A 23,688-nucleotide genomic window follows, 5' to 3' on the forward strand; every position below is an offset into this window, starting at 1 on the left:
GAACCTAAAGCTCATCAGGTATGACCACACACGCACAACACCAAGAGCAGGCATTTACAAAACATACATCGTGCTGTGAAAAGGCGTCGTCGCATTTGGCGGTTCTTTTGTGAATGGGGAAGGTACAGCGGCTTCATTTGCGAGTGACTTTTCATACAGAATTAGGCAAAATTGTTGAGTGTTTTATTGACCTGTCTTTAGGCTTAAGGAGGGGCTGCTGGGGGTCACCGTGACATCGCCACATCAAATCCAGTTGCCCACACAGTTGCCTCGCTGTGTAACCTTCTGGACTGACTGAGTGACTCCGTGCGCGTCTCTTTGGCGCGCTACTGTGGGCTGTGCGCCGACACTATGAAATGAAGAAAACTCAGCTTCTGAAGAGAAGAGCGCTATTTAGAAGGACGCACATGGAAACAGGAGATATCGCTTGATCTACTAAACCTCCAAAATGGCTAGAAATACTTCTCTTTATTTTCGGATTGTAGAGGGCAGGAATCTCCCAGCCAAAGACGTGTAAGTAACATTTGCACCCCTGGCATTTCTGGATAGGTGAGAAATTAGATTGCATTTATCTCTTTAATTAAGACTAATCAACAAGCATGAATGCGAGCATGCATTTAAATCTTAGACAGTATAATGATAATCACAAACCTCTCTTTGTCTCTTTTGTGTAATATGTTTTGATAACCAGGTCTGGAACAAGTGACCCTTACTGCATTGTTAAAGTTGACAATGAAGTTGTGGCCAGGTGAGTGTCTTTCACCGTTGTGGTAGTATGTAGTTTTATGTATGTACTGGAGATCCACGTATCAGGCTGTAATTTAGAGATGAATATATTTAAACAAGGTGGAGTTGTAGTGTTTGGTTATGATAGTGGTGCCAACAGCATGGCTCCTCCAACACACAAAACCTGATACTGGTTTGGCTCAAAAACAACCACAGGTAACCATGGAGAGGATGCATGAATTAGCCCATTTCAGGTTTGTAATAAACAGGAACCTCTCAGAGGGACTAGATGTACATATTTTATATTTATATTTTTTGTTTCTATATTGACCCCTCCTTTCTCTTTCATAATCATATGTATTACCAATGCTTAAAAGTTGTGACCATTAACAAGAACAGGAGGCGAGTACAGTAGCTCCTGATCCATCTGGTATAGTGCAGGACACAGCACAATGAGTCACTGTGACACTCTCACTAATTATCTAGTACTTGTGGAGTTTCTGCCTAAATGACTGTATGATGTTCACAGATAATGTGACAGCGAATACAAGTGGGAAATAGCTTGGCCCACTCACTAAAACAGTGATTATTAGTTAAGACCATGGACACAGTATGCTTTGAGCCATCTAACTACTTAAGTCACTGCAAAAGGCAGGCCCCATCTATTTAAAAATGTTCATCTTTATGGAGTATTGTCTTTGAATCTTAAATAGGCACCCTCAGTCAGTTTGGTCTTGACTTTCCGCTGGCATAAAGTTGTTAACTGTTACTAAGTAAAACTTTTGTGAACAAAGTTTGCAAGATGCAAAGACATTTTGTAAAGTTTAGTTGTGTTTAGTTTAAGGACAGGTAACAGTTATAATTAAGGGGCTATTGTTTGTGCAACCCATATCTGGAAAAGTAAACAGGAGCAATGGATCAGGCTGTGAATTTTACTAAAGGTATAGTTTCTAATGAGGCAACAAACAAAACAGTTTATAGTGCAAATATAGTTAGTGCTCCTTTTGACTGTTTTTTTTTGCTTCGCATTAATGTGGCATCACTCTGGCTATAAGTTCTTTGGTAACCTTAACATAAAGAAAAGTTCAAAGGGTTTTCTAGTGTCTCATATTTACACTTAGTTCTCCAAAAAATGAAAATTAATCAAATTTATTTGGCTTAGTAAAATCTGCCTAGAGGCAGTATTATGTAGACACATGCTGTGTAATGTGAGTTGTCTACCTGTTCTAGGACAGCCACTGTGTGGAAGAACCTTAATCCTTTCTGGGGTGAGGAGTACACGCTGCACCTCCCGATGGGATTTCACTCGCTGTCTTTTCATGTCATGGATGAAGACACGATTGGGTAACATTGACATCTGTCCCTAAATTCATTTTTACATTCAAGTCCTGGGATACTGGAGATGATTAAGATGCAGTTTTCCAAGCTATTTCTGGGCTGATTAATGAATGTATTGGGTTAAAGGCTCACATTAAGTCATGGAAAGACTCAAATATTTGAATATGTCAACAGTATTGGACAGATGGTAGCTCACAGGAGTGATTAGTTTGTGCTTTTCCTTGTAATGAATGTATTTGGAATTAAATTAAATCAATTAACTAGAACAAACCTTTCTGTCAATTTGTAAATCAATTTTCTTTTTTCACTGCAGCCATGATGATGTGATTGGCAAGATTACTTTGACCAAGGAAGCTATTGGATCTCAAGCTAAAGGTAGATATGGGAAGGGGCATGCATAGTCATTAATAATGTCTGGAGTGCATGGCTGTTGCTTTGAGGGTAAACATGCACAGACTCCTATAACAACACAGTGAAAAAGCCAGAGCCACCGAGGAGCCAGCCTGTTTCACAGTTTATGGGAATGTCTGCAGTGTAACTTACACTAAAAATGTTTTACTTCAGTATTGTGCATTATAATTATAATTCTATGTAGATATTTATCAGGCTACATGCAAACACTGTACATAAGAAATAAACTAGAAGCTGCCTTTTGGAAATGTTGTGCATGTTCATATAGCAATCACGCTTTTCTCCTACATGTAGCAAATCTCCTGAGAGCATAACACTCCCTGCTCCTTAATATAATCCACCCACAAACAGGTGTCTCGGTAAAGACTTAATCTGTGATATTCCCCCCAACCTATCAGAGATCTTACTGCTATAGTTTTTTAGCATGTAGCTACCATACTTCTTAAGCAATGTCTATCTTTATCTTTGTGCCTTTGCTTGTTGATGCCACTCTTAAACACCACCTGGCTGGCATGGCCTTCAAAACTATGATTCATTGCTACATGTCGCTACTGAGTCAGTTCCTCCTTCTCAAGAAAAGCTAGCTAGAGTCTAGCTGTCACACTGTAGCGATCCCTATGTTTTGAATTGATAAAATAACTTCTCTTAAAATTATACATATACAGAAAATACATAAAAATAGCAATTGATAATACTGTTTGTTAAGGTTTGGACAGCTGGCTGAACTTGACAAGGGTTGACCCAAATGAAGAAGTTCAAGGGGAGATCCGCCTTAGTCTGGTCCTGCTCAAACACTCAGAGAAGATCAGCCTGAGATGTCAAGTCATTGAAGCCAGGTAATACAAGCAGAGGAGGTAACGCTGTTCCATACAAACAAACGTCATTATTTTTTTGTGTAAATGTTGGTGCTTTAAAGTTAACTTGTTTACTTAGTACATAGTGCACACAGTATGTAGGGTTAGTTTGTCCTGGTATTGTTTTAACTGTTGTGTAGATGCGCCTTATCAATGATGCCTCAGGCCTCTTCGCTCCTCTCAGAGTCATTCTGCTGCTATCACACCATTTAGTCAATGCCCCATCTGTGTGTCCCGGGCTGCAAGATCCGTCTTTCTGACATCTTGCTAATGAACATGCCAATCAGGATTTCAGCACAAGGTTATGTTTAGCTGAATGACTTTAAACTTTAAATAATTCTAAAGCACAGCCATTCAAATCTTCCTTTTTTGCGGGAAACATGTAACACTATAAAATTTTGTTTTGCATTCATTGTTTTGTTTTTTAGAGATCTTGCCCCTAGAGACACCTCTGGCACCTCTGATCCTTTTGCAAGAGTCATCTTTAATAACCACAGCGCAGAGACCTCGGTAAGCTTTGTCCGTGTACACCATGTTCTTTCTGTGCTAAGGTCACAGCGTCTTGTCCTTCTGATGTCATTCACTACTAGAGGAGAAAATATTGTATGACATATGGCACAAAGAGGATTTATTTGTGCAACGTATTTTGGATTCAGATTATTAAAAAGACGCGGTTTCCTCACTGGGGGGAAACTCTGGAGCTGGAGCTTGACCCAGAGGAGTTGTGTGAAGAGGGGCCTATCACTGTGGAAGTGTGGGACTGGGACATGGTTGGCAAGAATGACTTTTTGGGGAAAGTAAGCTATCAATTATAACAACTAAAATAGTTTTTGTACAGGCTCATTGTTGTTTTTATTGTATTATTGTATATCTGTGACCAATCAATATTCCACATTGCTAATTCTCTATTGACAGGTGGAAATCCCCTCGCCGTGTTTGCACAAGTCGCCTCATCTGGAGGGCTGGTTTCGTTTGCTGCCCCTGGGAAACAATGAGGTTGATGCTGGGTGAGAATGTGTGTTCCTGTTTATGAGTTGTACTGTGGATTGTTTGTCTGAGTAGTTCCAGACTGAGAACCTGAAGCAGCAATTAGTGTGTTATTTTAAACCATTCAGTGAGTGATGTCCTTCTTATAATGCATTTAAATTGTTTTGAGCTGAGCTGAGGCAGCTAGAAGTATTGTTTTTAACTGTATTTTGAGTTTGGTTTGACAAGTGCAGGTTCTTGTCCTTATCTAAATTTGTACTCATTGCATTCAAATTTTAAAATAACCTATTTTGTGTTTGATTCATTTTATGTTGTACCCAGTGGTAAACTCGGGGCGCTGCGTCTCAAAGTGCGTTTGGTGGAGGACCGTATTTTGCCCTCAGTGTATTATACACCTCTTATTGACCTTTTGGTTGAGTCAGTCATCTCTCCTACAGACGTACGTCCTGGTATTATGTGTAATACTGTGTGGTTTTCTCAGTTACTTATGACTGAATTTGTAATGTATCCTTGTGTGTGTTGTAGTTTGTAATTGAGCTGGTTATTCTGTTATCAGGTGGAGGAGACTAGTGCTCTCACCATGCTGGAGGAAGTGACCACAGTAGAGAGCCGTCAGGATGTGGCCATGACGCTGGTGAAGATTTACCTGGGCCAAGGCCTCGTGGTGCCATTCTTGGATTACCTCAACACCCGCGAGGTCAACCACACAAGTGAGCTCAGATCTTTAATGAGTAACACAATGAAGAGCTTGTGCATTTCTATTTTTAGTCCAATGTATACACTGCAAAATGCTATTGATGCCATTGGGATGCGCCTCTCTAATAATTTGTCTTGATTTGAGTACATTTTGACAAGATTTTATTACAGTATGTTTACTTACTACTGCACACTTGAAAAAGTCTAGCCCTAAGCACTTATTATCTTATTTAATATTGATAGCTTTTTCCTAATAAACATAGACTGATGGATTTATGATGTCTTTCCATAAACAAAATAATCACCATGTATTTAAATCTCACTTTTTAGAGTTCATGTGACATCAGGAGCTGTAGTTACTCTGTGGTCTAAGCATTCACCCATCAACCTGAATGTTGGCAGTTCAATCTCAGCTCCTACCAGTGAATACTGTTGTTTTTGGGTCCTTGAGCAAGACACTCTGCTCACCTCACCTGTGCATGTGGTGTGTGAGTGATTGGAGATGGTGTGGTCTAGTAAATTGTTGTAAAGTAAAGTGCTACATAAATGTAAGTTATTAATACCCAAATGAATGAATGTCAGTTGTTGTATGATATTAAAATTACATTTTTACCAATGTAGCACTATTCAGACCAATGTAAATTTTAGTTCTTAAATGCATGAATGTAAACATTCAAAACAAAATCTTAGTTTGTCAGTGAGTTGGACATAATGTATTTTCCCTTCTGCACTGACCCGTTAAAGGATGCGGCTACTCATGTTTTGCGTGGGCATAAAAACCTACCAGTGCTGTATTTATGGCCCTAATGACAATCACTTACTCACCACAACAGTGCGTTTGTTCTCTGTGGTTTGTGTGTTAGTCATGTGAAGCCTCCACAACACGTCCCCATGTTGTAATTCACACTCAGTTTTGCTCTGTCGTTTTCTCAGTTACTTTCGGATAATAAGCAGAGTGTTTCTATAGCAACGACTCACTATTCAAACTGTGCTTGATTAAGGAATAGATACTTTGGAGGTATTGACTCATAGTTTTCAATACAAGTGGTAGGTTATTTCCCTATTAGTTAGTAGGTATAAGCTCTTACTTACTTGACTCCCCCACTATTCAATTGGGAAAACATAAATCTGAACCAGTCTTACATGTAGCTGATTGAGTGTGAGTTTCCATATAGAATCTATAATATTTTGTAGCTATATTTATATTTTATTGATATTCCACAGTGGTATTTTTTGAAAATATGTCAGTCTTCCTCAATTGTATATGAAGTCTGACTTTTCTATTTCAAGGCAACATTAATGACTGCCTAATTGATTGTAGAAGATTGTCAAACAGAACGATACAGGAAATACTTTACACCGCCCACCCATATACACAACCTTACAGAAAAAATGTGCTGAAAATTAAGTCTTGTTGCCATGGCTATATCAGCATTGTCACCATGAAGAATTTATGTAATGCAGCACAGAGCTTGGTGTGTCCCCCAGTTTGACAACATTTCTGAGTCAGACAAGCTAATTATAACATTGTGTAGCTACAAAATATGCAGTGTATGGCTTTATAAAATGATGGCACATTATTTAGTTTCATTGTATACAGTATTTAGGACCACCTGTTGTAAATGATCAAAGTGGTTTTCATCTGAATGGTGACAACCTTAGAAAGATTTGGGTATTAGATTTTAGAAATTCTCAAGTTTGGTGAGCCTGGTGACGTCTCAAGTCTAACTAAATGGATGCAGCTTTTTTCATGTTTCTCAGGCATATTTCCCCTAGAAATGAATATAAAAGCGTTTTAGATGTGATTGAGATACTGCATGTGAAGTAAAAATAATCATGCAAATCTGAAGCTTTATTTGCAGTGTTTTCTAGTCATCTGTGGGGAAGGAGTTGGGATAGAAAATAGTAAAATGAAGTGGCGGTACATAAATAATCTAGAGTTCTCTTCCTTTTTTGGGCAAGTAGCAAATCTGTAGCCATATCTGCTTTCTGATTCATTGAAATAGTCTTTAAGGTACTTAAGATATTAAAGCAGCTTGATAGACATAATTGCTCAGCTAGATGCTTTTTTCATTCACCTTGTAACCTGTTAATTAAAAATATTAATTATATTTTTTTGATAATTAATTATATTTTACCTGTTTTACAGCTGATCCTAACACATTATTTCGGTCCAATTCTCTTGCCTCCAAAGCAATGGAACAATTCATGAAGGTGTGTAAAATGTAAAAATGTCTTATATATTGGATAGGTTCATGAGTACATTAGAAATACAGCCAGATAAAGAATTTTGCTGCATGTTTTTGTTGTCAGGCTGTTGGCATGCTCTATCTTCATGAAGTCCTGAAGCCAATCATCAACCGGATCTTTGATGAGAAGAAGTACATTGAACTGGATCCATGCAAGATTGACTTGAACAGACTTAGGTAAAGATACTCGGCATTTTCAGCTTCTCTTTTCAAACATAAAACCATTGAACCACTCTTGATCCTGGTGCTGCGTGACACATGTTACACATGGGAATTTGGTGCGTGCAGTTCACGACGTAGGCGTTAAAATGGTCAAATGGAAAGCTGCCACGGGAGACAATCTGCTTCCTGTTATACTTTGCCCCTGAGAGGAAGACATTGGTGCAAAAGAAAACTGAAAAAAAAAAAAAGTAAAAAGAGAGAAGGCTGTTGCCTGGCAACTGCTCTGAACCCCCAGAGATATCCATCAGAGCGGGAGGGGCAGATCCAGGATCAGCCATGACTGCAGCCGTCATAGAGTCTATTTATCTTTCTCTGTACACTCTGGTGTGCTTGGCATGCACCAGGGATTGGCAAAATCAATAACTGAAGCTGCCAGCTTGTATAATTAAGAACGCAAAAAATTGTCATGGATTATAATCATGGACGCAATCTCATATTATAATCCAGGCAGATGGGCTCGCCAGTGCAGTCTGTGCATAATTTCTAAGACAGGATAAACACCAGGTTGTGTTTGGAGGAACACAATAATTATTAAATATTTTAGACAGTTCATTGGATTGATGCACCTCTGTAGATACTGCCATTTCCAGCCTCAAAGCATCCAGTATAAAAACATAATGCCAATGAACTTTTCTTCCATTGTGTGTTTTAGAAAAGGGTAAAAGACAATACAGAAACATTTTCAAGATAAATTAACAATGTCAAAAAAATCACTTGTTCTTCCTTTTTAAGGCGAATATCCTTTAAGGGTGGCATGTCTGAGGCTGAGGTGAGGGACAGCAGTGTGGAGATGCTGCAGATTTATTTAACCAGCATCATCGACTCCATCGTGAACTCAGTCGATCAGTGTCCGCCCGTCATGAGAGTGGCCTTCAAGCAACTGCACAAGAGGGTCGAGGAGCAATTTACTGAACCTGAGAACGAGGTCAGTGTGGATGAATGTTCCTGATAGAAAGCCTATAGCAGCCAATTGATTTTACATTAGGCTTGTATGTTGAATGTTCTGCTTCTATAGCTCTTGAGCTAAATGGATAATGAAAAACACAATAAATGTCTTACATTTAAGAGTATTTTATAATAACTCACACTTTTAAAATTAGGTTGCCTAATTTTCAAACCTGTGACTAAAGGTGAGCAGATTATCGAAATAATGATGATACCGTGAATGCTGTTTTGAAAATGTAAATATTAAATATATTATTTTTATAATACAAATGCAGCAAACAGAGAAGTATAAAGCACCCATTCTTTACTTTTGTGGGTAATTTCACAGTTCTTTTACATTTGTCTGATACTTTAACTTGAATTCTTTCAAGACATGTTTTAACACATTTCTGTTGAATTGACCTAATATTGTTATTGCAGTCCTCCTAAAGATTTACTTTTTTTCCCTACCTGCAACTCAAATTTATTTCTAACTCTCACAAACCCATTTAGAACATTATATATAGTTACATTATATATAGTGAACACATGTATGTATTTTTTCTCTTTGTTTCACAACCAATAAAAGGTTATAATAGGTTTTATAGACACAGATACTGCTGATTTTGGTACAAACCCAAAACATTTACTTTTAAAGTGGTACACTGCCTTTAAATATTTTTGTAACTGTTATTACCAATTTCACCATCCAGTGCAATAGTGCAGTTAACCTCTGTGTTTAAATATTTTTAGGATGTGAAATATTTGGCCATCAGTGGATTCTTCTTCCTTCGTTTTTTTGCTCCTGCGATCCTGACACCGAAACTGTTTCAGCTGAGGGACCAACATGCTGACACCCGCACAAGCCGAACACTGTTACTATTAGCCAAGGTATCACTCAAAACATGCATTTAAATCTATCCAGAAATAAACACAGCATGAATAATTTAGCTGTGTCTAGACATGACACTTACAGTAAGGGCAGGAAAAAAACAAAAGCAGCTTAAAGTTCTGAGTATATTGATACGAATGGTGGTGGTTGCAATTTATTTCTGTGAAAGTAATTTGAAGGTAAATCAAAATGACTGCAGGAAGCAGCATAATCAATAGAGATGCATTCACAGGTAGGTCACTCTGTCTCTTATAAGGTTATTTATGGAAGAAAAACAAAGCAAAACATCAATAGGAGAATTCTGTCCCATGGTGAGATTAACAATATTTTTACCATTTGCATCAAAGTGTTGGTAGAGTAATATCCTGTTTGCCGTATTTAAATATATTTTTTGATAAGAACGTCCACACAATTGCAGTTAGCTGTGGAGTTTTTAATTATCAGAATTTGCTTTGTTGAGAAAAAAAATTTAGGGTTATTTATAACTAAGTATTGCAATACCGTATAGTGCCAAGTCATTCAAACAAATCCAATTTCAAGCAAAGTAGGTCAAGCTTCTAGGAAATGTGACGCCATTAAAAACCCATTTTCTCTACACTGACAAGAAAGGCTTTTTAGCTATCATGACTAAAGCTTAAGTTACTGTCTGTCTTCTCACCTCGTTCTTTTTGAATGAAGACTTAGTGGTTGGTTTTATGCAATGTTAGAGATTGTTTATGAAAGCTAATAGCAATGAAATATGTCATAGTACTAAAAACTCAAAAGCACTGGAAAAGCAGAATGCTAAAAGTAAAAAAAAAGATCTTATGCACTAATACATTTCAGTCACTGAGGAATTCTATGAGACCCATATTTTAAATTAAGTATTATCCCTACAAGCAGTATTATTTGTAAGTTATACCTAAAGTTAGACCTTAGTAGCTTGGTGTTGGTGGTTGCTGTCCATGGTGCTGAAGCACTGTTGCCATGGTCTTGAACAGAGAAAGGGGAAGGTGCTATTTTTACCCTGTGAGCTATGGCCTGAGCCTGGTTCAAAGGGGAGCTTCAGAGAGGTGGTCGTGAGGGGACTTCCTCTCCTCCATGGGCCAGGTGTGGGCCCCACAAAGAGCCACGCAGCAGGAGTGGCCCCAGGGACCCATTTGATGTCACACTTTTAGGTACATATACTGTGTACTTTTAGGTATATATAGTGTGTAATTCACTGACAGGCACTGCTCAGGGAAAATGAATGATCAGCTCAGATTACATTAAGGGGAAATATTCTTGTTATTCATAATGAAGGTTTCATAAGAGAAGGGTGACTGTACCATAGATCTTTAGTTCTGGTTTTGAGGCACCTACTTTTAAGCAGCTGTATTATAAACAGTTTTCTTGTATTGTCCAACTTTTTTTCTATCCTTTCTAAAATATTTTATTTCTAAACACATTCAAAACATTTTTTTTTCTGTAATACCTGAAACAATACTCCTGGATCTTCCAATGTGATTGCTATATATGTATCATAAATAAAATAGATAAAAGGTCCCAGGTTGAATGCCTGGACCATATGGGACTGGAGGGAACTGTATAGGGTTTGCATATCCTCCCTGTGTAGATTTCCTCTGGGTGCTCATTTTTCCTTTACCACTAAAAGCCTGTACATAAAGGTCCACTGCTTTGTAGATGATATACAGTTGATAAACAGGGTTACTTTTAAGGGAATACATGAGACAAAATGTAAAAAAGAATGTAAAGAAACATTGATATATATTCAGTCTTCTTTCTACTGCTTATTCTGCTTAATTTGTGATTTTGCCTCTTTGTGACTTATTAAACTAACCACTGTTTAGATAATTCCTTTATAAAATAAGACTTGCTATTAGAAAACCATACATTTTTCTCATGCAGGCTTTGCAAAGTGTTGGAAACTTGGGTCTTCAGCTAGGCCATGGGAAGGAGCAGTGGATGGTACCCTTACACCCCATTATCCTCCACAGTGTGGCTTCAGTCAAAGACTTTCTGGACAAGTTAATTGATATTGACCATGACACAGGTAAGCACACTAACCACGTGAAATATCTTGCTAAGGTTCAGGGCTCACCCTATAAGCTTATCGGCAGCAAGACAGGTGGTAGATAGAGAGATACTGCTGTTGCCTGGTGTGAAATATTCATAACTAGTTGAGACAGAGAAGACATGGTTAATGAGCTGGCTGGGCGTTGAGGTGAGAAACTGCAAGTGCTCATACACGCTACACTGGTTAGCCTACATGTCTTAGCTGCTTTCTTGTCGTCTTATGTCAGAGGTTGTGGTTGAGGACTAACCCTCCACCCCCCCACCCCCCTTCCACCCCCTTCTGCAGATCAGGTTTCACACCCACTGTTTACCCTGAAAGGCCAGTTTGACATTTAGTGCAGGTCAGGGGGGTTTGATAGACATAAGAGGGCCCTTGTTATGTCATGTCAGGTTCTCTCCGTGATAATGCATGGCCCTAAACATTGCCATTGTAATGTAAGAAAATTGTGATATTTCTTTCACTACAGCAGCACCACCTTGTGCTTTTGTGATAGTTCTGTAAAAAAAAAGTTTTAACTGTGTGCTTTATGAGAAACTATTAGAAAATAGACCATGGTCAGGGCATGGTATTGTCAAAGTATAATTACCACCTGTTGTGTGCATGTATGCATGTTTCACAGTGTCGGAGGTCCCACAGAGGGCTGTTTTTATGCCCTCGGTCACAGTCAAAGAGGGCTACCTGCAGAAATATAAAACTGAAGGACCACAGCTGTTGTCCAGGTTTGCCTTTAAGAAACGGTATTTCTGGTTGACCAGCGAGACTCTCTCCTATGCCAAGACATCGGACTGGCAAGTGAGTACTGTTACCTAGATTATGTGGTAGAAAAATGCTTGGTTAAAATCATCTGAGCAATCTACCCCTTTTATTTATAAGCAGAAATAGTTTCAGGTTTGTATAAAGCCATTAGGGAAACACTATGTAATGTATTAGCAATATTTGGATGATTATATTAATATCTCACTGAATGATGTTTTTACAATATTAGATTTCTATTACTCATCTTTATTAACCAAAACTGTTGCATATTATTGGACAAGTTTTTAGAGGAATCAGGCAAGTGTTGTAGTGTGAGTCATTGCAAAGTGTTACTCTGTCTTATATTTAACTGCAAGAACCTATAGTGTTTACAGTAATCTTTCCTATACGACCTGTGGTTTTGAACCAAAAATAGTTAAATAAACTTTTGAATCTAAAGTGACTCACCCATTATTAGCAGCTGATATGCACCACTGATAAATCAGACTTGTCCTGTGAAGGACACTTATCAAGCAGTTTCATAAAGAGGGACATTTTAGTCATCCACAGCTTTATGCATTTGCGTTGATCTTCTTGTGTGGACACATTAGTTATTACTGTGTGCTGCCTTAACCAAACCGAGCGATAGGGGACAACCACTATCTGTGGGCCTGGAAAAAGCTTAGTCTTTGAGCCTTCCTTCTGCTTTGTGTTACTGGAATAAAGGACAAGGGTTAATTGAAGGCTGTGGATATTCATGCTAACATTGCAAATCAGATTTTAGACAATGTCCTGACCCCTTTCTTCCATATTGGAGCAGTGTAGCCTTAGTCAGACAAGCTCCCAATGGAAGTGGCTGATTTACACTTTAAAGTGCCTTTTTCTGCTATGTTGATCTCATTAGGTCTCCCTTCTTGTCTCATAGCTCCTTATAATCTTATGCATGTAAAATATTTCACCACGATATAGGGCTGCTAATTAGCCTCCTAATCATGTTACATTCAATTTACACTCCTGACATATGTTAGTATGAGTCGTGATTACCACTGTGTACACTTGTCTTAATTGGAGTTGTTATGTGGGCTGAATTGTTGCAGGTGCGCTCTTCAATTCCCATTCAGTGTGTCTGTGCCGTGGAGAGAGTGGATGAAAATGCCTTTCAGCAACAAAACGTGATGCAGGTCGTCACCCAGGACAACGACGGACAGCTGCACACAATATACATCCAGTGCAAGGTTGGCCTGTCAACAGCACTTACAGCACACAGCACACCTACACATGTACAACAACTATGCACTGTGTGGTTAACAATTACTCTTAAAACAGCATCAATTTGTACCACAAGCATACTCTTTGTCTATTCCAAACTTTGGTATATATAACTTATAAGAGAGAGGAATGTCTGGAAAGCATCCAGCTAAATGTGAGATTAAATATGAAAATCACTGCACAACAGAAAGGAGATGATCAGATGAAATAAGCTCTGTTGCTACTATATACACACACCCAGAATCTCAAAATAGCATTGCATTTGTATACCTTGAATAATATGAGTTTAATTGCATTTTCCTGCCTTAGAATGTCAATGAGTTAAACCAGTGGCTGTCAGCAATCAGAAAAGTCAGTATCTATAATGAACGGATGCTGCCCTCTTTCCACCCGGGAGCTCATCGCAGTGGCAAGTGGACGTGCTGTCTGCAAACAGACCGAAATGGTACATTTTACTGACCTTCAAATTAAACATTCTTTTTACATAACCATCTTTGAAGCAAAACAGTTATGTCATTTGTCTTGGCACTAGTGAGAAGAACATGGATAACTGACATTATTTTAGCTAACTATATCCTTGAAGAGAGTGACATTTAATTACAATCTAGTGTATTTAATCTGTAAAATTACATATAATTGAATTATGTAAAGCAGGGTTTTGAAGGGAGATTTTGTATATATTTTTTCAGTTACAGGCTGCAGTCGGACTCACTCTGCTGTTACCCTCGGTGATTGGAGTGACCCTCTGGACCCTGATGTAGAAACCCAAACCATTTACAAGCAGCTACTCCAGGGCAAGGACAAACTCAGGTCTGTGTAAAAAAAAACAACAAAAAAATCACTAGCAGTTTGCAGTCTGAACACTAGAGGGCAATGTTGCAACAGTCTGATGTCACTGTTCGCCATTTTTATTGCAGAGATGAAAGAGTATGTAATGTATGGTAATACTATGATTATTGTTGCATATGCTGTAGGAAGAAATATCTGGAGATTTCAGAAGCTGATCAGAAGACAAGCAATAAAGAAAAGAAGATCAACTCAGGTGAGGCAGCAACTCTAAAAATAATCATGTACAATGACAAATGGTGGCAAAATGTATATTGAAATGTATCATAAAGTAACCCAAACTAAACACTGACCCAAGTTCACACTCTATAATCACATTATAAAGAATATAAATAAAATGTTTAATCAAGAAAACACCAGTAGTCGTACCAATTCAAGAGGAGCAGTGTGGTTTTCTTCCCAGCTGCGGAACACTGGACCATCTCTATACTCTCCATCAGGTGGATGGGATTTTGCCCATTAACCCTTGCCCAGTCCGCATGCGCTTTGCGGGTCTGGAGAAAGCATTTTACCATGTTGCTAAGTTCAATCCTGCTTGACCGAAGCAGAAGCTGTGCTAGCATAGCTGGCACTGGCAGTAAGTCGGACCTATTCCCAGCGCATGTTGGACTCTGCTGGTTCTGTTCATTTGTTTATATACAGCAGGGTCAGTTTCCTTTGCAAGGTGGCTGGAGGAAGTGTCCAGGGTGAGGGAAGTCTGAAAGTCCCTTACACCGCTGCCCCTGTGAACTGGTCTCGGATAAGTGGACCCGGTCTTGGATAGAAGGATGAATGGACTAATAAAGCATTAAATATATTGTATTGTCTATTCTAAATAGTGCTAATTGTGATTGTGGAATTGTGTGGTACTAATTTTGGTGAAGCTTTGTTAGCTACATAGTAGTAAAGTTGAAGTTAATGGTAATAGTGTAATTGTTAATGTAATTATTTTTGACTGTGTTGTAGAAGGTGCACAGTGCAACGTGAAGTCAAAAACAGGTCTAAGTGTCCCTGTCCGTCTGTTGGCGGTGATCACAGATTTGGAAAAGGCTCATAACGCGTTCCAGCGCCGAGAGAAGGAGGACCCCAACTGTGTCATACTTAACCACTAAAGCCCAGTCTGCCCTAAGACACTGCACAACTGAGGGTTTAATGCACTGTCCCATATCTGAACCTATGAACATGATCTTTGAGTATCTCAAGATCTCTAGACAACATTTCAGTGAATTCTCCCCAAAGAGACAGACATCCCTATACTCACTGCCACCAGCTGCCAAAAGAGGGAGTGATGATGACACACAATCATAAAGGGGACTTTGAAGCAAGATCTAACATGATACTTTATGTAGATAACAAGCTATCTGTTGCATGCCCCAGTCCACTTATTATATGTGAAAATAATCTTTTATACTGTATATGGACATTGTACAGGACACAAGTCTGTTTTTATGCAAAGCAAAGCTTTTTGTTTTAGTGTAATGTACAGTTTGTAAAGCATCTTTTGAATATTGCTTTTTATGATTTTTATTTTATTTTATAAATAATTTTAATTGATCACATGGATGTAGCATTTCAGTCTATAGTCAGACCACCCGGTCATAGTGTACACTGTAATGCTTTTGTTTGGTGCTATTACTTAAGCTAGTGCTTTTCAAATGCAGTTCAATTTTCATCTGCTTGATTGGTGTTTTTCTAGTTTAGGATAAATTGTGGAAGCCATTGCGAATGTTTTATGGGTAACATTTACCTTAAAGTGCATCATCGTTATATAATGTATGTGCCACTGTAAATGGCTTATGTCTTCATGTTTGATATGCCAATTTCAAGAAGATAAGGCATTTTTTGAACAGTTTCATATGTTAACTGTAGATGTGCAACTCAATTAATTAAACTAATGTGGAAAAAAGTTTTACCCAAAAGTTTATCATTTTAGATACATTTGTATATATTGTTTGGAGAGACTACATTTTAAGCCATAACAATAGTTCCATTTATAATAAAGCACTGCACTACCCAAATCTATGTTTATATTTTGAATTTAAAGCTATTGAATGTAACTACTACTGTACTTTTATTTATTTCTAAGACAAAGTCCCAACATGAATTGTAAATCAATTTTAGGCCTGTGAACACACAATGAATGTAATGTTGGCACAGTCTGTTGATGTTGTTTTCCTTTAAAAAGGTAAGATTGTAAATACATTAACTTCAAGATGAAGAAGTGACAATCAAAAGACAACAATGAATATAATGCTTTAGGAGTGTATTATTTTGCCTTGAATTATTTCACTATGTAAAACTGCCTAAAGAAAGTATATCTATTTCAACATCTTGTATTTTATTTCACAATCACAGTTATTGGTTGTTAACTGTGAAACAGAACCAAATGTATTATTTGGAAAAATCTCCATATACAAAAATTAAATCATTAAAAATCTTGATTATTATGTTCACATTATTCAGTGATAACAATGGTTGACTGGGGACAAAATGACATCCATTGATTCATGAAATTACAAGGTTGATTGTGGACAAAATTACATCTTTTAATTCATGAAATTACAGGAAATGCTCTTAGAGATTCCAGAACAGTACTATGGTAACGGCTCTTAGTTCTAATAAATTATTTAATACGAAAACAAAGAGTTCAGGAGCTGAACAGGAGCCACTTACTTGAAGGTCACTGTAACAGTTACCTTCTACACTGAGGTTGCATAACAAAGGATTTTTGGGAGAATGTAGGTGCATTTACATCATTTTGCTTTGCTTTCCATTGTCAAAATCCTCTAAGGTATTTAAGGGACTGTATGGAGCCTGCAGTCTTACCATTTTAAAAAGGGGAACTAAATATGAGTTGCCAGTGCCTTAACCTGCAGATAGAGGACACTTACATATTATTCTCAGTACATGGATCATGCTAAAGCTCAGAGGCTGCACTGAACATTCCGAGTCTATTTAGAGTTAACCAAACTGAATTTCACCAAACTGACAACCCAAATGAACAATTTGGTCATCGTGTCCAATGTTTTTGTAATAATACGGTAAACATGTTTGTGTTGATTATTACCGTATTATTGTTATGTGGTGTTATTGTTATTTACTCTTATCTGGGAATGGGGATAGAGTTAGATCATGTTTATGGAACTAAAACATTATTCTGTCTATCTCTGTATACAGTCCCTGATAAAAGTCTTGTCGCTTATCCATTTTGTAGAAACAAAAGCTTATAACCTAACTTTAAATTAATCGATTGGTTTTAGAAATGTCTCATATGAAAGCTAAAACCCTCCCAAATTATGCTCAATATACTAAAATAAATTTGCTTCACTGAAGAAAGATTGATCATTTAATGAACACAGAAAGGTCAGATTTTGGCAAGACAAAAGTCTTGTGGCCTTGTCATATGATGCACCCAATCCTAGATTACAGCCTCACCTGTGATCAGTTACTGATCAATCAGTTAGTGGGTGTGTATAAAAAGAACCCCAGCACACCAGACCTTCACATCAACTGCAACTTGACCTCTGACAACATGCCTAAGATCCACCCTGAGACCAAAGCGTTAATTATCAAGAGGCTGAAGACCAGATCCACTGCTGAGGTGGCTGACACCTTCAATGTGTCTCAGCATCAAGTTCAAAGAATAAGAAAAAGATCTGAAATGACTGGAAATGTTTTTGACAAGCCCAGGTCCGGCAGACCCCGCAAGACAACTGTTCGGGAGGACCGTTTGTTGATTCGAAAATCCAAGGCCAGCCCCTTTTCCACTGCAGCAGAGCTCCACCAGGCCTGGTCACCTCAAGTCCCTGTGTCAACCAGAACAGTTTGTAGAATTCTGTCTCGAAATGGCCTCCATGGTCGAATCAGTGCACAGAAACCAGCACTAAACAAAAGGCAATTAAAAAACCGTGTGGCATTTGCCAAGGCCCACAGCCTGCTAAAAGGATGGACACTGGAAAAGTGGCAGAAGGTGGATTTCTCAGATGAATCCTCGGTTGAATTACATCACAGCCACTGCAAATATTGCAGGAGACCTACTGGAGCCTGCATGGATCCAAGATTCACCCAGAAAACAGTTAAGTTTGGTGGCGGAAAAATCATGGTCTGGGGTTCCATCCAGTATGGGAGTGTGCGAGACATTTGCAGGGTGGAAGGCAATATCAATAACCTAAAATATCAAGAAGTATTAGCTACCTCTTACATTCCCAACCATAAAAGGCATCAAATTTTGCAGCAGGATGGTGCTCCATCGCATACTTCCATCTCTACATCAAAGTTTCTCAAGGTGAAGAAGATCAAGGTGCTCCAGGACTGGCCAGCCCAGTCACCAGACATGAACATCATTGAGCATGTCTGGGGTAGAATGAAAGAGGAAGCATGGAAGGCAAAACCAAAGAATCTTGATGAACTCTGGGAGGCATGTAAGACGCTTTCTTTGCTGTTCCTGATGACTACAAATTGTATGAATCATTGTTGAACCGCATGGATGCAGTCCTTCAAGCTCATGGAAGTCATACAAGATATTAAATATGGATCTCACAGCACCACTACTTAATTCACTGACGTTATGCAACATATTTTTGTATTTGAAGTAAATTATTTGTTCAATTTTCTGTAGGCGACAAAACTTTTGTCTTGCCAAAATCTGACCTTTCTGTGTTCATTAAATGATCAATCTTTCTTCAGTGAAGCAAATTTATTTTAGTATATTGAGCATAATTTGGGAGGGTTTTAGCTTTCATATGAGACATTTTTAAAACCAATCGATTAATTTAAAGTCAGGTTATAAGCTTTTGTTTCTACAAAATGGATAAGCGACAAGACTTTTATCAGGGACTGTATGTGTATATATATATATCTATCCATCTCTCTTTTATTTCTCTTTTTTTTTTTTTACTTTTTTGTCAGATAAGTTTTAGTTACAAACGTGGCAGTGAATTGTTATGGTGGGATTACTAGTCCAAAACTGTATTCTTGGTGCTAGCCCCAAATATTGACAGGGTTAAACTGGGAAGGACATGTGAGTATGCTAAACAAATATGCTGCCATTATCTAGTAGTAATGCAACAGCTGTAGACCTTATTACCCAATAGCAAAATCTCATTAGAGGTGTGTGTAGTGCACTGCACATTGAGATTATGTATGTTTTTTGACAGCAAGGTGAAAATAAGTAAAAGTACTGGCAGCAAGACAAAATCTAGCTCAGTTCATTTCTATCCATCTAATGAGCTGCACATGAGGGAATTATGGGAAAAAAAATACTCAGAGCCAAGGTGACAAAAGGTCAAACCAATTCCCCTGCTGTGGGTATGTTTATTTTCCACAAGAAAGACACATACATGCAACAATGTCATCACCATCCAATAAAGACTGATTAGGAATAAGAAGCCCTTTATAGTTGAACCAGTGACTATATATGTGTTAATATGAAGACACTGTTTACAAGAGAAAGTGTGAAATGGGCACTTGAAAATGCTAAAACAATCATGTGGTTTACAGGTCAGAGGAGCGAGGGGAGCAGCCAAACGCCACTCCGTGACTCCTCCCTCGGCTAAAGATGCACAGTGCTAAGTCACCACTCTATTCTGGTGATGTCTCCTACTGAAGCTATGACATTTTGTACACAGAAAAAGGCTATTTGTTGGATTTGCTCACAGGTTAACATGCACCTCTAGGAGAACATTACTGTACTTTTAAAGGACATGAACCCAAATTCAATTCATTCTCACACAAATGTAGCAAGACAGCATTTAGGAGCAAGTAGCACAGTTTGCAGTGGACATAGAAGATCTACACCGATCAGGTATAACAATGACCATCATCAAACACGTTCCTATAAAAGGATCAACATTAATCTACTGGTTTGAGCGACAAGGTGTGCTGGTCAAGTTATCTCCATGGGCTGCTGATTCACCACGGGTTCATCTTTGCTCTGCATTTGAGGATGTGGACCACTAAACATTTTGAGATGTTGAAAATCCTTTAGCCATACATTTCTTTTAAGTTATTATACACATATATAAAGTTATACTTGATCGGTGTGTGGAATATATAGAACTATGTAATGCCTGGACAAATATTTTGTCATTTGTAATGCAATATAAAACAAATATTGTATGTAACACATATTGATAAACAACAATGTTATGTTATAGTTCTTTTAAGCACAATCAGTCATAAAAGACATAAAAATATATGTTTTCTAATACATTGCATGGACATCCTCAGATCTCAACCTTTAGTTTAAAAACAGAGGTAGGCACCCCATAAGGAAAACATCCATTGTCATTGAAAAAAACAAAGATCTGCCATGTTGCTACACATAAGTAATGAAGAATATATATGTTTTGACAAAAGAGTAAATTGCATAAACACCATCATCTCTGACTTATTTGAGACAAACAAAAGTCCACAGAATCTGTACACACCTGAAAAGTCTAAAGGGCCGGCGTCACTCATGTTAGTTAAAACTGACAAATGGAAACGCAAAGATACTTGAGGCCGCAAGATTCCCTGAAACATTGGAAGCATTTACTGGTGTTGTCATGTTTTTGTAAAGGGCATTGGAATTGTGGAGTTCAGAGTCAAAAGATGTTTACAGGAGCATACCAAGAAATTTGAGTTTTGAGCAAAGTATTTTTTGTTTATTTATAGTGAAAGCATATGGGTTGTATGACAACTAGAATGCTTACGTCTAAACTAAAATATTTTACAAGTGATTATTGCTTAAAGTTAGTACACCCACAAGATGTCACAATTCAGTGTACACATCTCCAAACGCAGATAAAGGCAAAGGGCATCAATGGTAGATCATTCTGAAAGATATTGAATTTAAAAACAAAATTGTTTACAACAGAATATACAAAATTACTATGCATATTATAATAATGAAGTCCGCCTTACTGTGAACTTTTCTACCATACCCTAATTTATCAAAATGCACCAAGAAATATTTTTTCTTTCTTATCCTGGTATCATGTTCTTCATTCCCTTCTCTTTAAATAAACAAATACTGACAATTACCATGCTGGCCAAAAAATGAAATAGAATTTTGGGGTAACACTTGACAATAGATTTGATTATGAGAACCCACAACTCCACGAGGACAGCTGTACAATGCTTCACTCCTTGTATTATTAGACGCTCATAACATGTCATACATATTTCAACAGTCCCTGACCCTGACAAATGTCTCTTTGCCAGATTTGTATGTATTCATGTTAAAATGTGCCGGTCTATATCTGGGCCCCTAGAGTCATCTTCTGACATTAATATATCAATAGATTATATAAAAATAAATAAACTTACACCATTGACTCAAACTGAGCTTAAGTTTAAAGGTACATACCGTATAACACTGGAAATGTAGAATATATATAATTTTCAAAGCATTGCAAGCTAGTTATAAACACCAACCTAAAAAACCTGTTGTAAATACAATTAAAACATGAAATCAAACAGTTGCCTCAAAGTGCTATGGAAGACTGTGATTCACTCCATAATGTAGCTCACAGCTGGTTGGTGCCCACACAGTAGCTCTGCAAACTATAATTGATTGGATAAATTTATGTAGAATTATGCAGCTTAATCTTTTATCTCTGAGTGAAGAAAGCATTCTCCATCTTGGACCTTCAGGATGTCCTTAGCTCAAGGACATTAAATCTAAAAAGGGAAAATAGCAAGACTTGGTTTCAGCTAATAGAGTTGCAGTAATATTCAAATTGTATGCTGGTGGAAAGGAGCCAAGAGAGTTTACAAATGGCCCTAATAATAGCACTCAAGTAAGAGTCACTTTAACAAATAAGCTAGCTCTAGACCTGAATGCAATGACTTAAGAGGTATACTAAAAGTTGTTCTCAAACTGTATGCTGCCATAGGCCCATACTGATACCGTGTATGGTGAACCACTGGTGAACCTGGTTGATTTGTATATTTCCTGTTCCTAATTTGAGTCAGATTTGGTTGGGTGGTTTGTCATTTTTTTCATTTAAACTAAATTTTGCGCCTAGATTTTTCTGAATGACACATTTTATGCCCTAGTTTAAACATTGCGTAGTCCTGATTTAGCTACAATAAGACAGTTTTAAAAATACTTTTTTTGAAGGGCTTAAAAAACATTGTGGTTTCAGTTGGGGACACCTGTGTTGATCTTCTCTTCTCAATATTGCCACAGTCACATGTTACAGGGGCCTGTAATAGGTCGTGCCAGTGGCTGCTCAAACAGTGAGAACCATAATGTGGGCAGTACATTTGCAAAAGTTGGCATGAACATAGTACAGACCAAAACAAACTAGTTTAACCTTGGATTGCAACATATCTGTTTACTAACCACATCTTCCAACAAGCAACAAACTGCCCAGTTTGCAGCCTATAATAGGAATTCTCTCCAAAACTGACAACTCCACAAGGTTAAGCACAATATACAAATGCAATTGACAAAAATCCTTCATGTATCTATTTCATGCACTCCATAGGATTACTAAATAGAGCTGCTTATAAAATGGCATCATTGCCCAGAGCACTTTTGAAGCCAAAATCCATTTAATTGGATAAACAACAATATTTTACTAGAAGTGAATTTCCAAAAAAGGATAAATTTATTCATTTGACCTCAAAATCAGTGCTATATTTTTAGCCTTAAAACAGCAAATCCTTGAACATCGCTGTGTGGAAACATTAATGCGAATAACATTCATTTTGAGGCGTTAGCCATTTGACATCTTTCCACTCTTTCTACTTACACAGAAAGTCAGCACCGTCATCATCACTACAAAAGCAACGCGACAAGCAATTAACATCCACTGACCTCCAGCTGCCAACATTGGACCACGTCAGTACATTCTTACACCTTAAAATATGGTGTGAACTACATGCTCACAGGGGAAATCTCTGGTTACATGAATCAAAATATTACTCATAACCATATCATGTGGCTGCTCTTTTGCCACTTCCACAGTCTGAGTTTGTGGGCGGCATGTTGGACCATCATGCAATGCACTCTGGCATGAACGGTGAATCAGCAAAGCAGTTGTAGCCGCTTATCAGTCCTTTAAGTTGTCTTCGCCAACCCCCTGCGCTGCCAGCTCAGTGAGGACATTGTCGAGATAGTTGGGGTCTGGGTAGCCATGGCCCGTCAAGTTGGAGCCAAATTCAGTTTTGTGGTGAATCTCGTTCCACACCACAGTGTCCGACTCCCCCGTGGTGCTGGATGTCCCAATGGTGAAGATAAGGCGGCGGTCCCAGGCCATGATCAGCAGCTTCAGAACCTAAGTTTAAGGTTATAGCAGATATGGTTTTAACTATAAACCGATCAAGCATAACATAATTATTACAAAATATTTGTATATAATTTATTGGAGAATTTCCTGGAATTTCTGACAGAAAAGTAACAGAAAATGCCATGCATCCCAGTTGCATTTGGGATGAAATATTAAGCAATAGAACAACCAAAACTGCAAGTGAACACAATAAGTGTATATTTTATGTACAAAAGTTGAAATAAAA

At 37.9% G+C, this 23,688-nt stretch overlaps 2 protein-coding genes across 4 annotated transcripts in view; one reads left to right on the forward strand and one right to left on the reverse strand.

Moving 5' to 3' along the window:
* The first annotated feature begins 62 nt into the window (after positions 1 to 62).
* LOC110169920 (rasGAP-activating-like protein 1) lies at positions 63 to 16,470 on the forward strand. Its single transcript, XM_020935529.2, has 22 exons — positions 63 to 122; positions 202 to 513; positions 692 to 748; positions 1,957 to 2,070; positions 2,378 to 2,439; positions 3,182 to 3,311; positions 3,758 to 3,839; positions 3,986 to 4,126; positions 4,245 to 4,336; positions 4,638 to 4,755; positions 4,873 to 5,026; positions 7,162 to 7,226; positions 7,326 to 7,438; positions 8,216 to 8,408; positions 9,161 to 9,298; positions 11,187 to 11,331; positions 11,975 to 12,147; positions 13,188 to 13,325; positions 13,669 to 13,804; positions 14,049 to 14,169; positions 14,334 to 14,401; positions 15,151 to 16,470. Exons 2-22 carry the CDS (start codon positions 449 to 451, stop codon positions 15,294 to 15,296), a joined length of 2,451 nt encoding a protein of 816 aa, XP_020791188.1. The 5' UTR covers positions 63 to 122; positions 202 to 448; the 3' UTR covers positions 15,297 to 16,470.
* A 3,001-nt stretch (positions 16,471 to 19,471) lies between these two features.
* The window catches only part of dtx1 (deltex 1, E3 ubiquitin ligase), a 38,573-nt gene continuing 34,356 nt past the window's right edge, over positions 19,472 to 23,688 (reverse strand). For all 3 annotated transcript variants that reach the window (XM_055161797.1, XM_055161799.1, XM_055161798.1), the window contains one exon: positions 19,472 to 23,450. In XM_055161797.1, coding sequence (XP_055017772.1) covers positions 23,226 to 23,450 — 225 coding nt within the window. In that variant the 3' untranslated portion in view covers positions 19,472 to 23,225. The remainder of the gene's footprint in view (positions 23,451 to 23,688) is intronic.

The sequence above is a fragment of the Boleophthalmus pectinirostris genome, unplaced genomic scaffold (assembly GCF_026225935.1).
Source record: "Boleophthalmus pectinirostris isolate CB_2022bp ecotype Guang Dong unplaced genomic scaffold, ASM2622593v1 HiC_scaffold_4, whole genome shotgun sequence".
In the NCBI taxonomy this organism is placed as follows: Eukaryota; Metazoa; Chordata; class Actinopteri; order Gobiiformes; family Gobiidae; genus Boleophthalmus; species Boleophthalmus pectinirostris.

What these genes read in the sequence shown, in the direction of transcription:
- LOC110169920 (XM_020935529.2), top strand. Translation starts at nt 449, where the DNA reads ATGGCTAGAAATACTTCTCTTTATTTTCGGATTGTAGAGGGCAGGAAT. An exon ending in GACAATGAAGTTGTGGCCAG is followed by an intron (nt 749 to 1,956) that starts GTGAGTGTCTTT and finishes TACCTGTTCTAG; the next exon opens with GACAGCCACTGTGTGGAAGA. An exon ending in TTACTGAACCTGAGAACGAG is followed by an intron (nt 8,409 to 9,160) that starts GTCAGTGTGGAT and finishes AAATATTTTTAG; the next exon opens with GATGTGAAATATTTGGCCAT.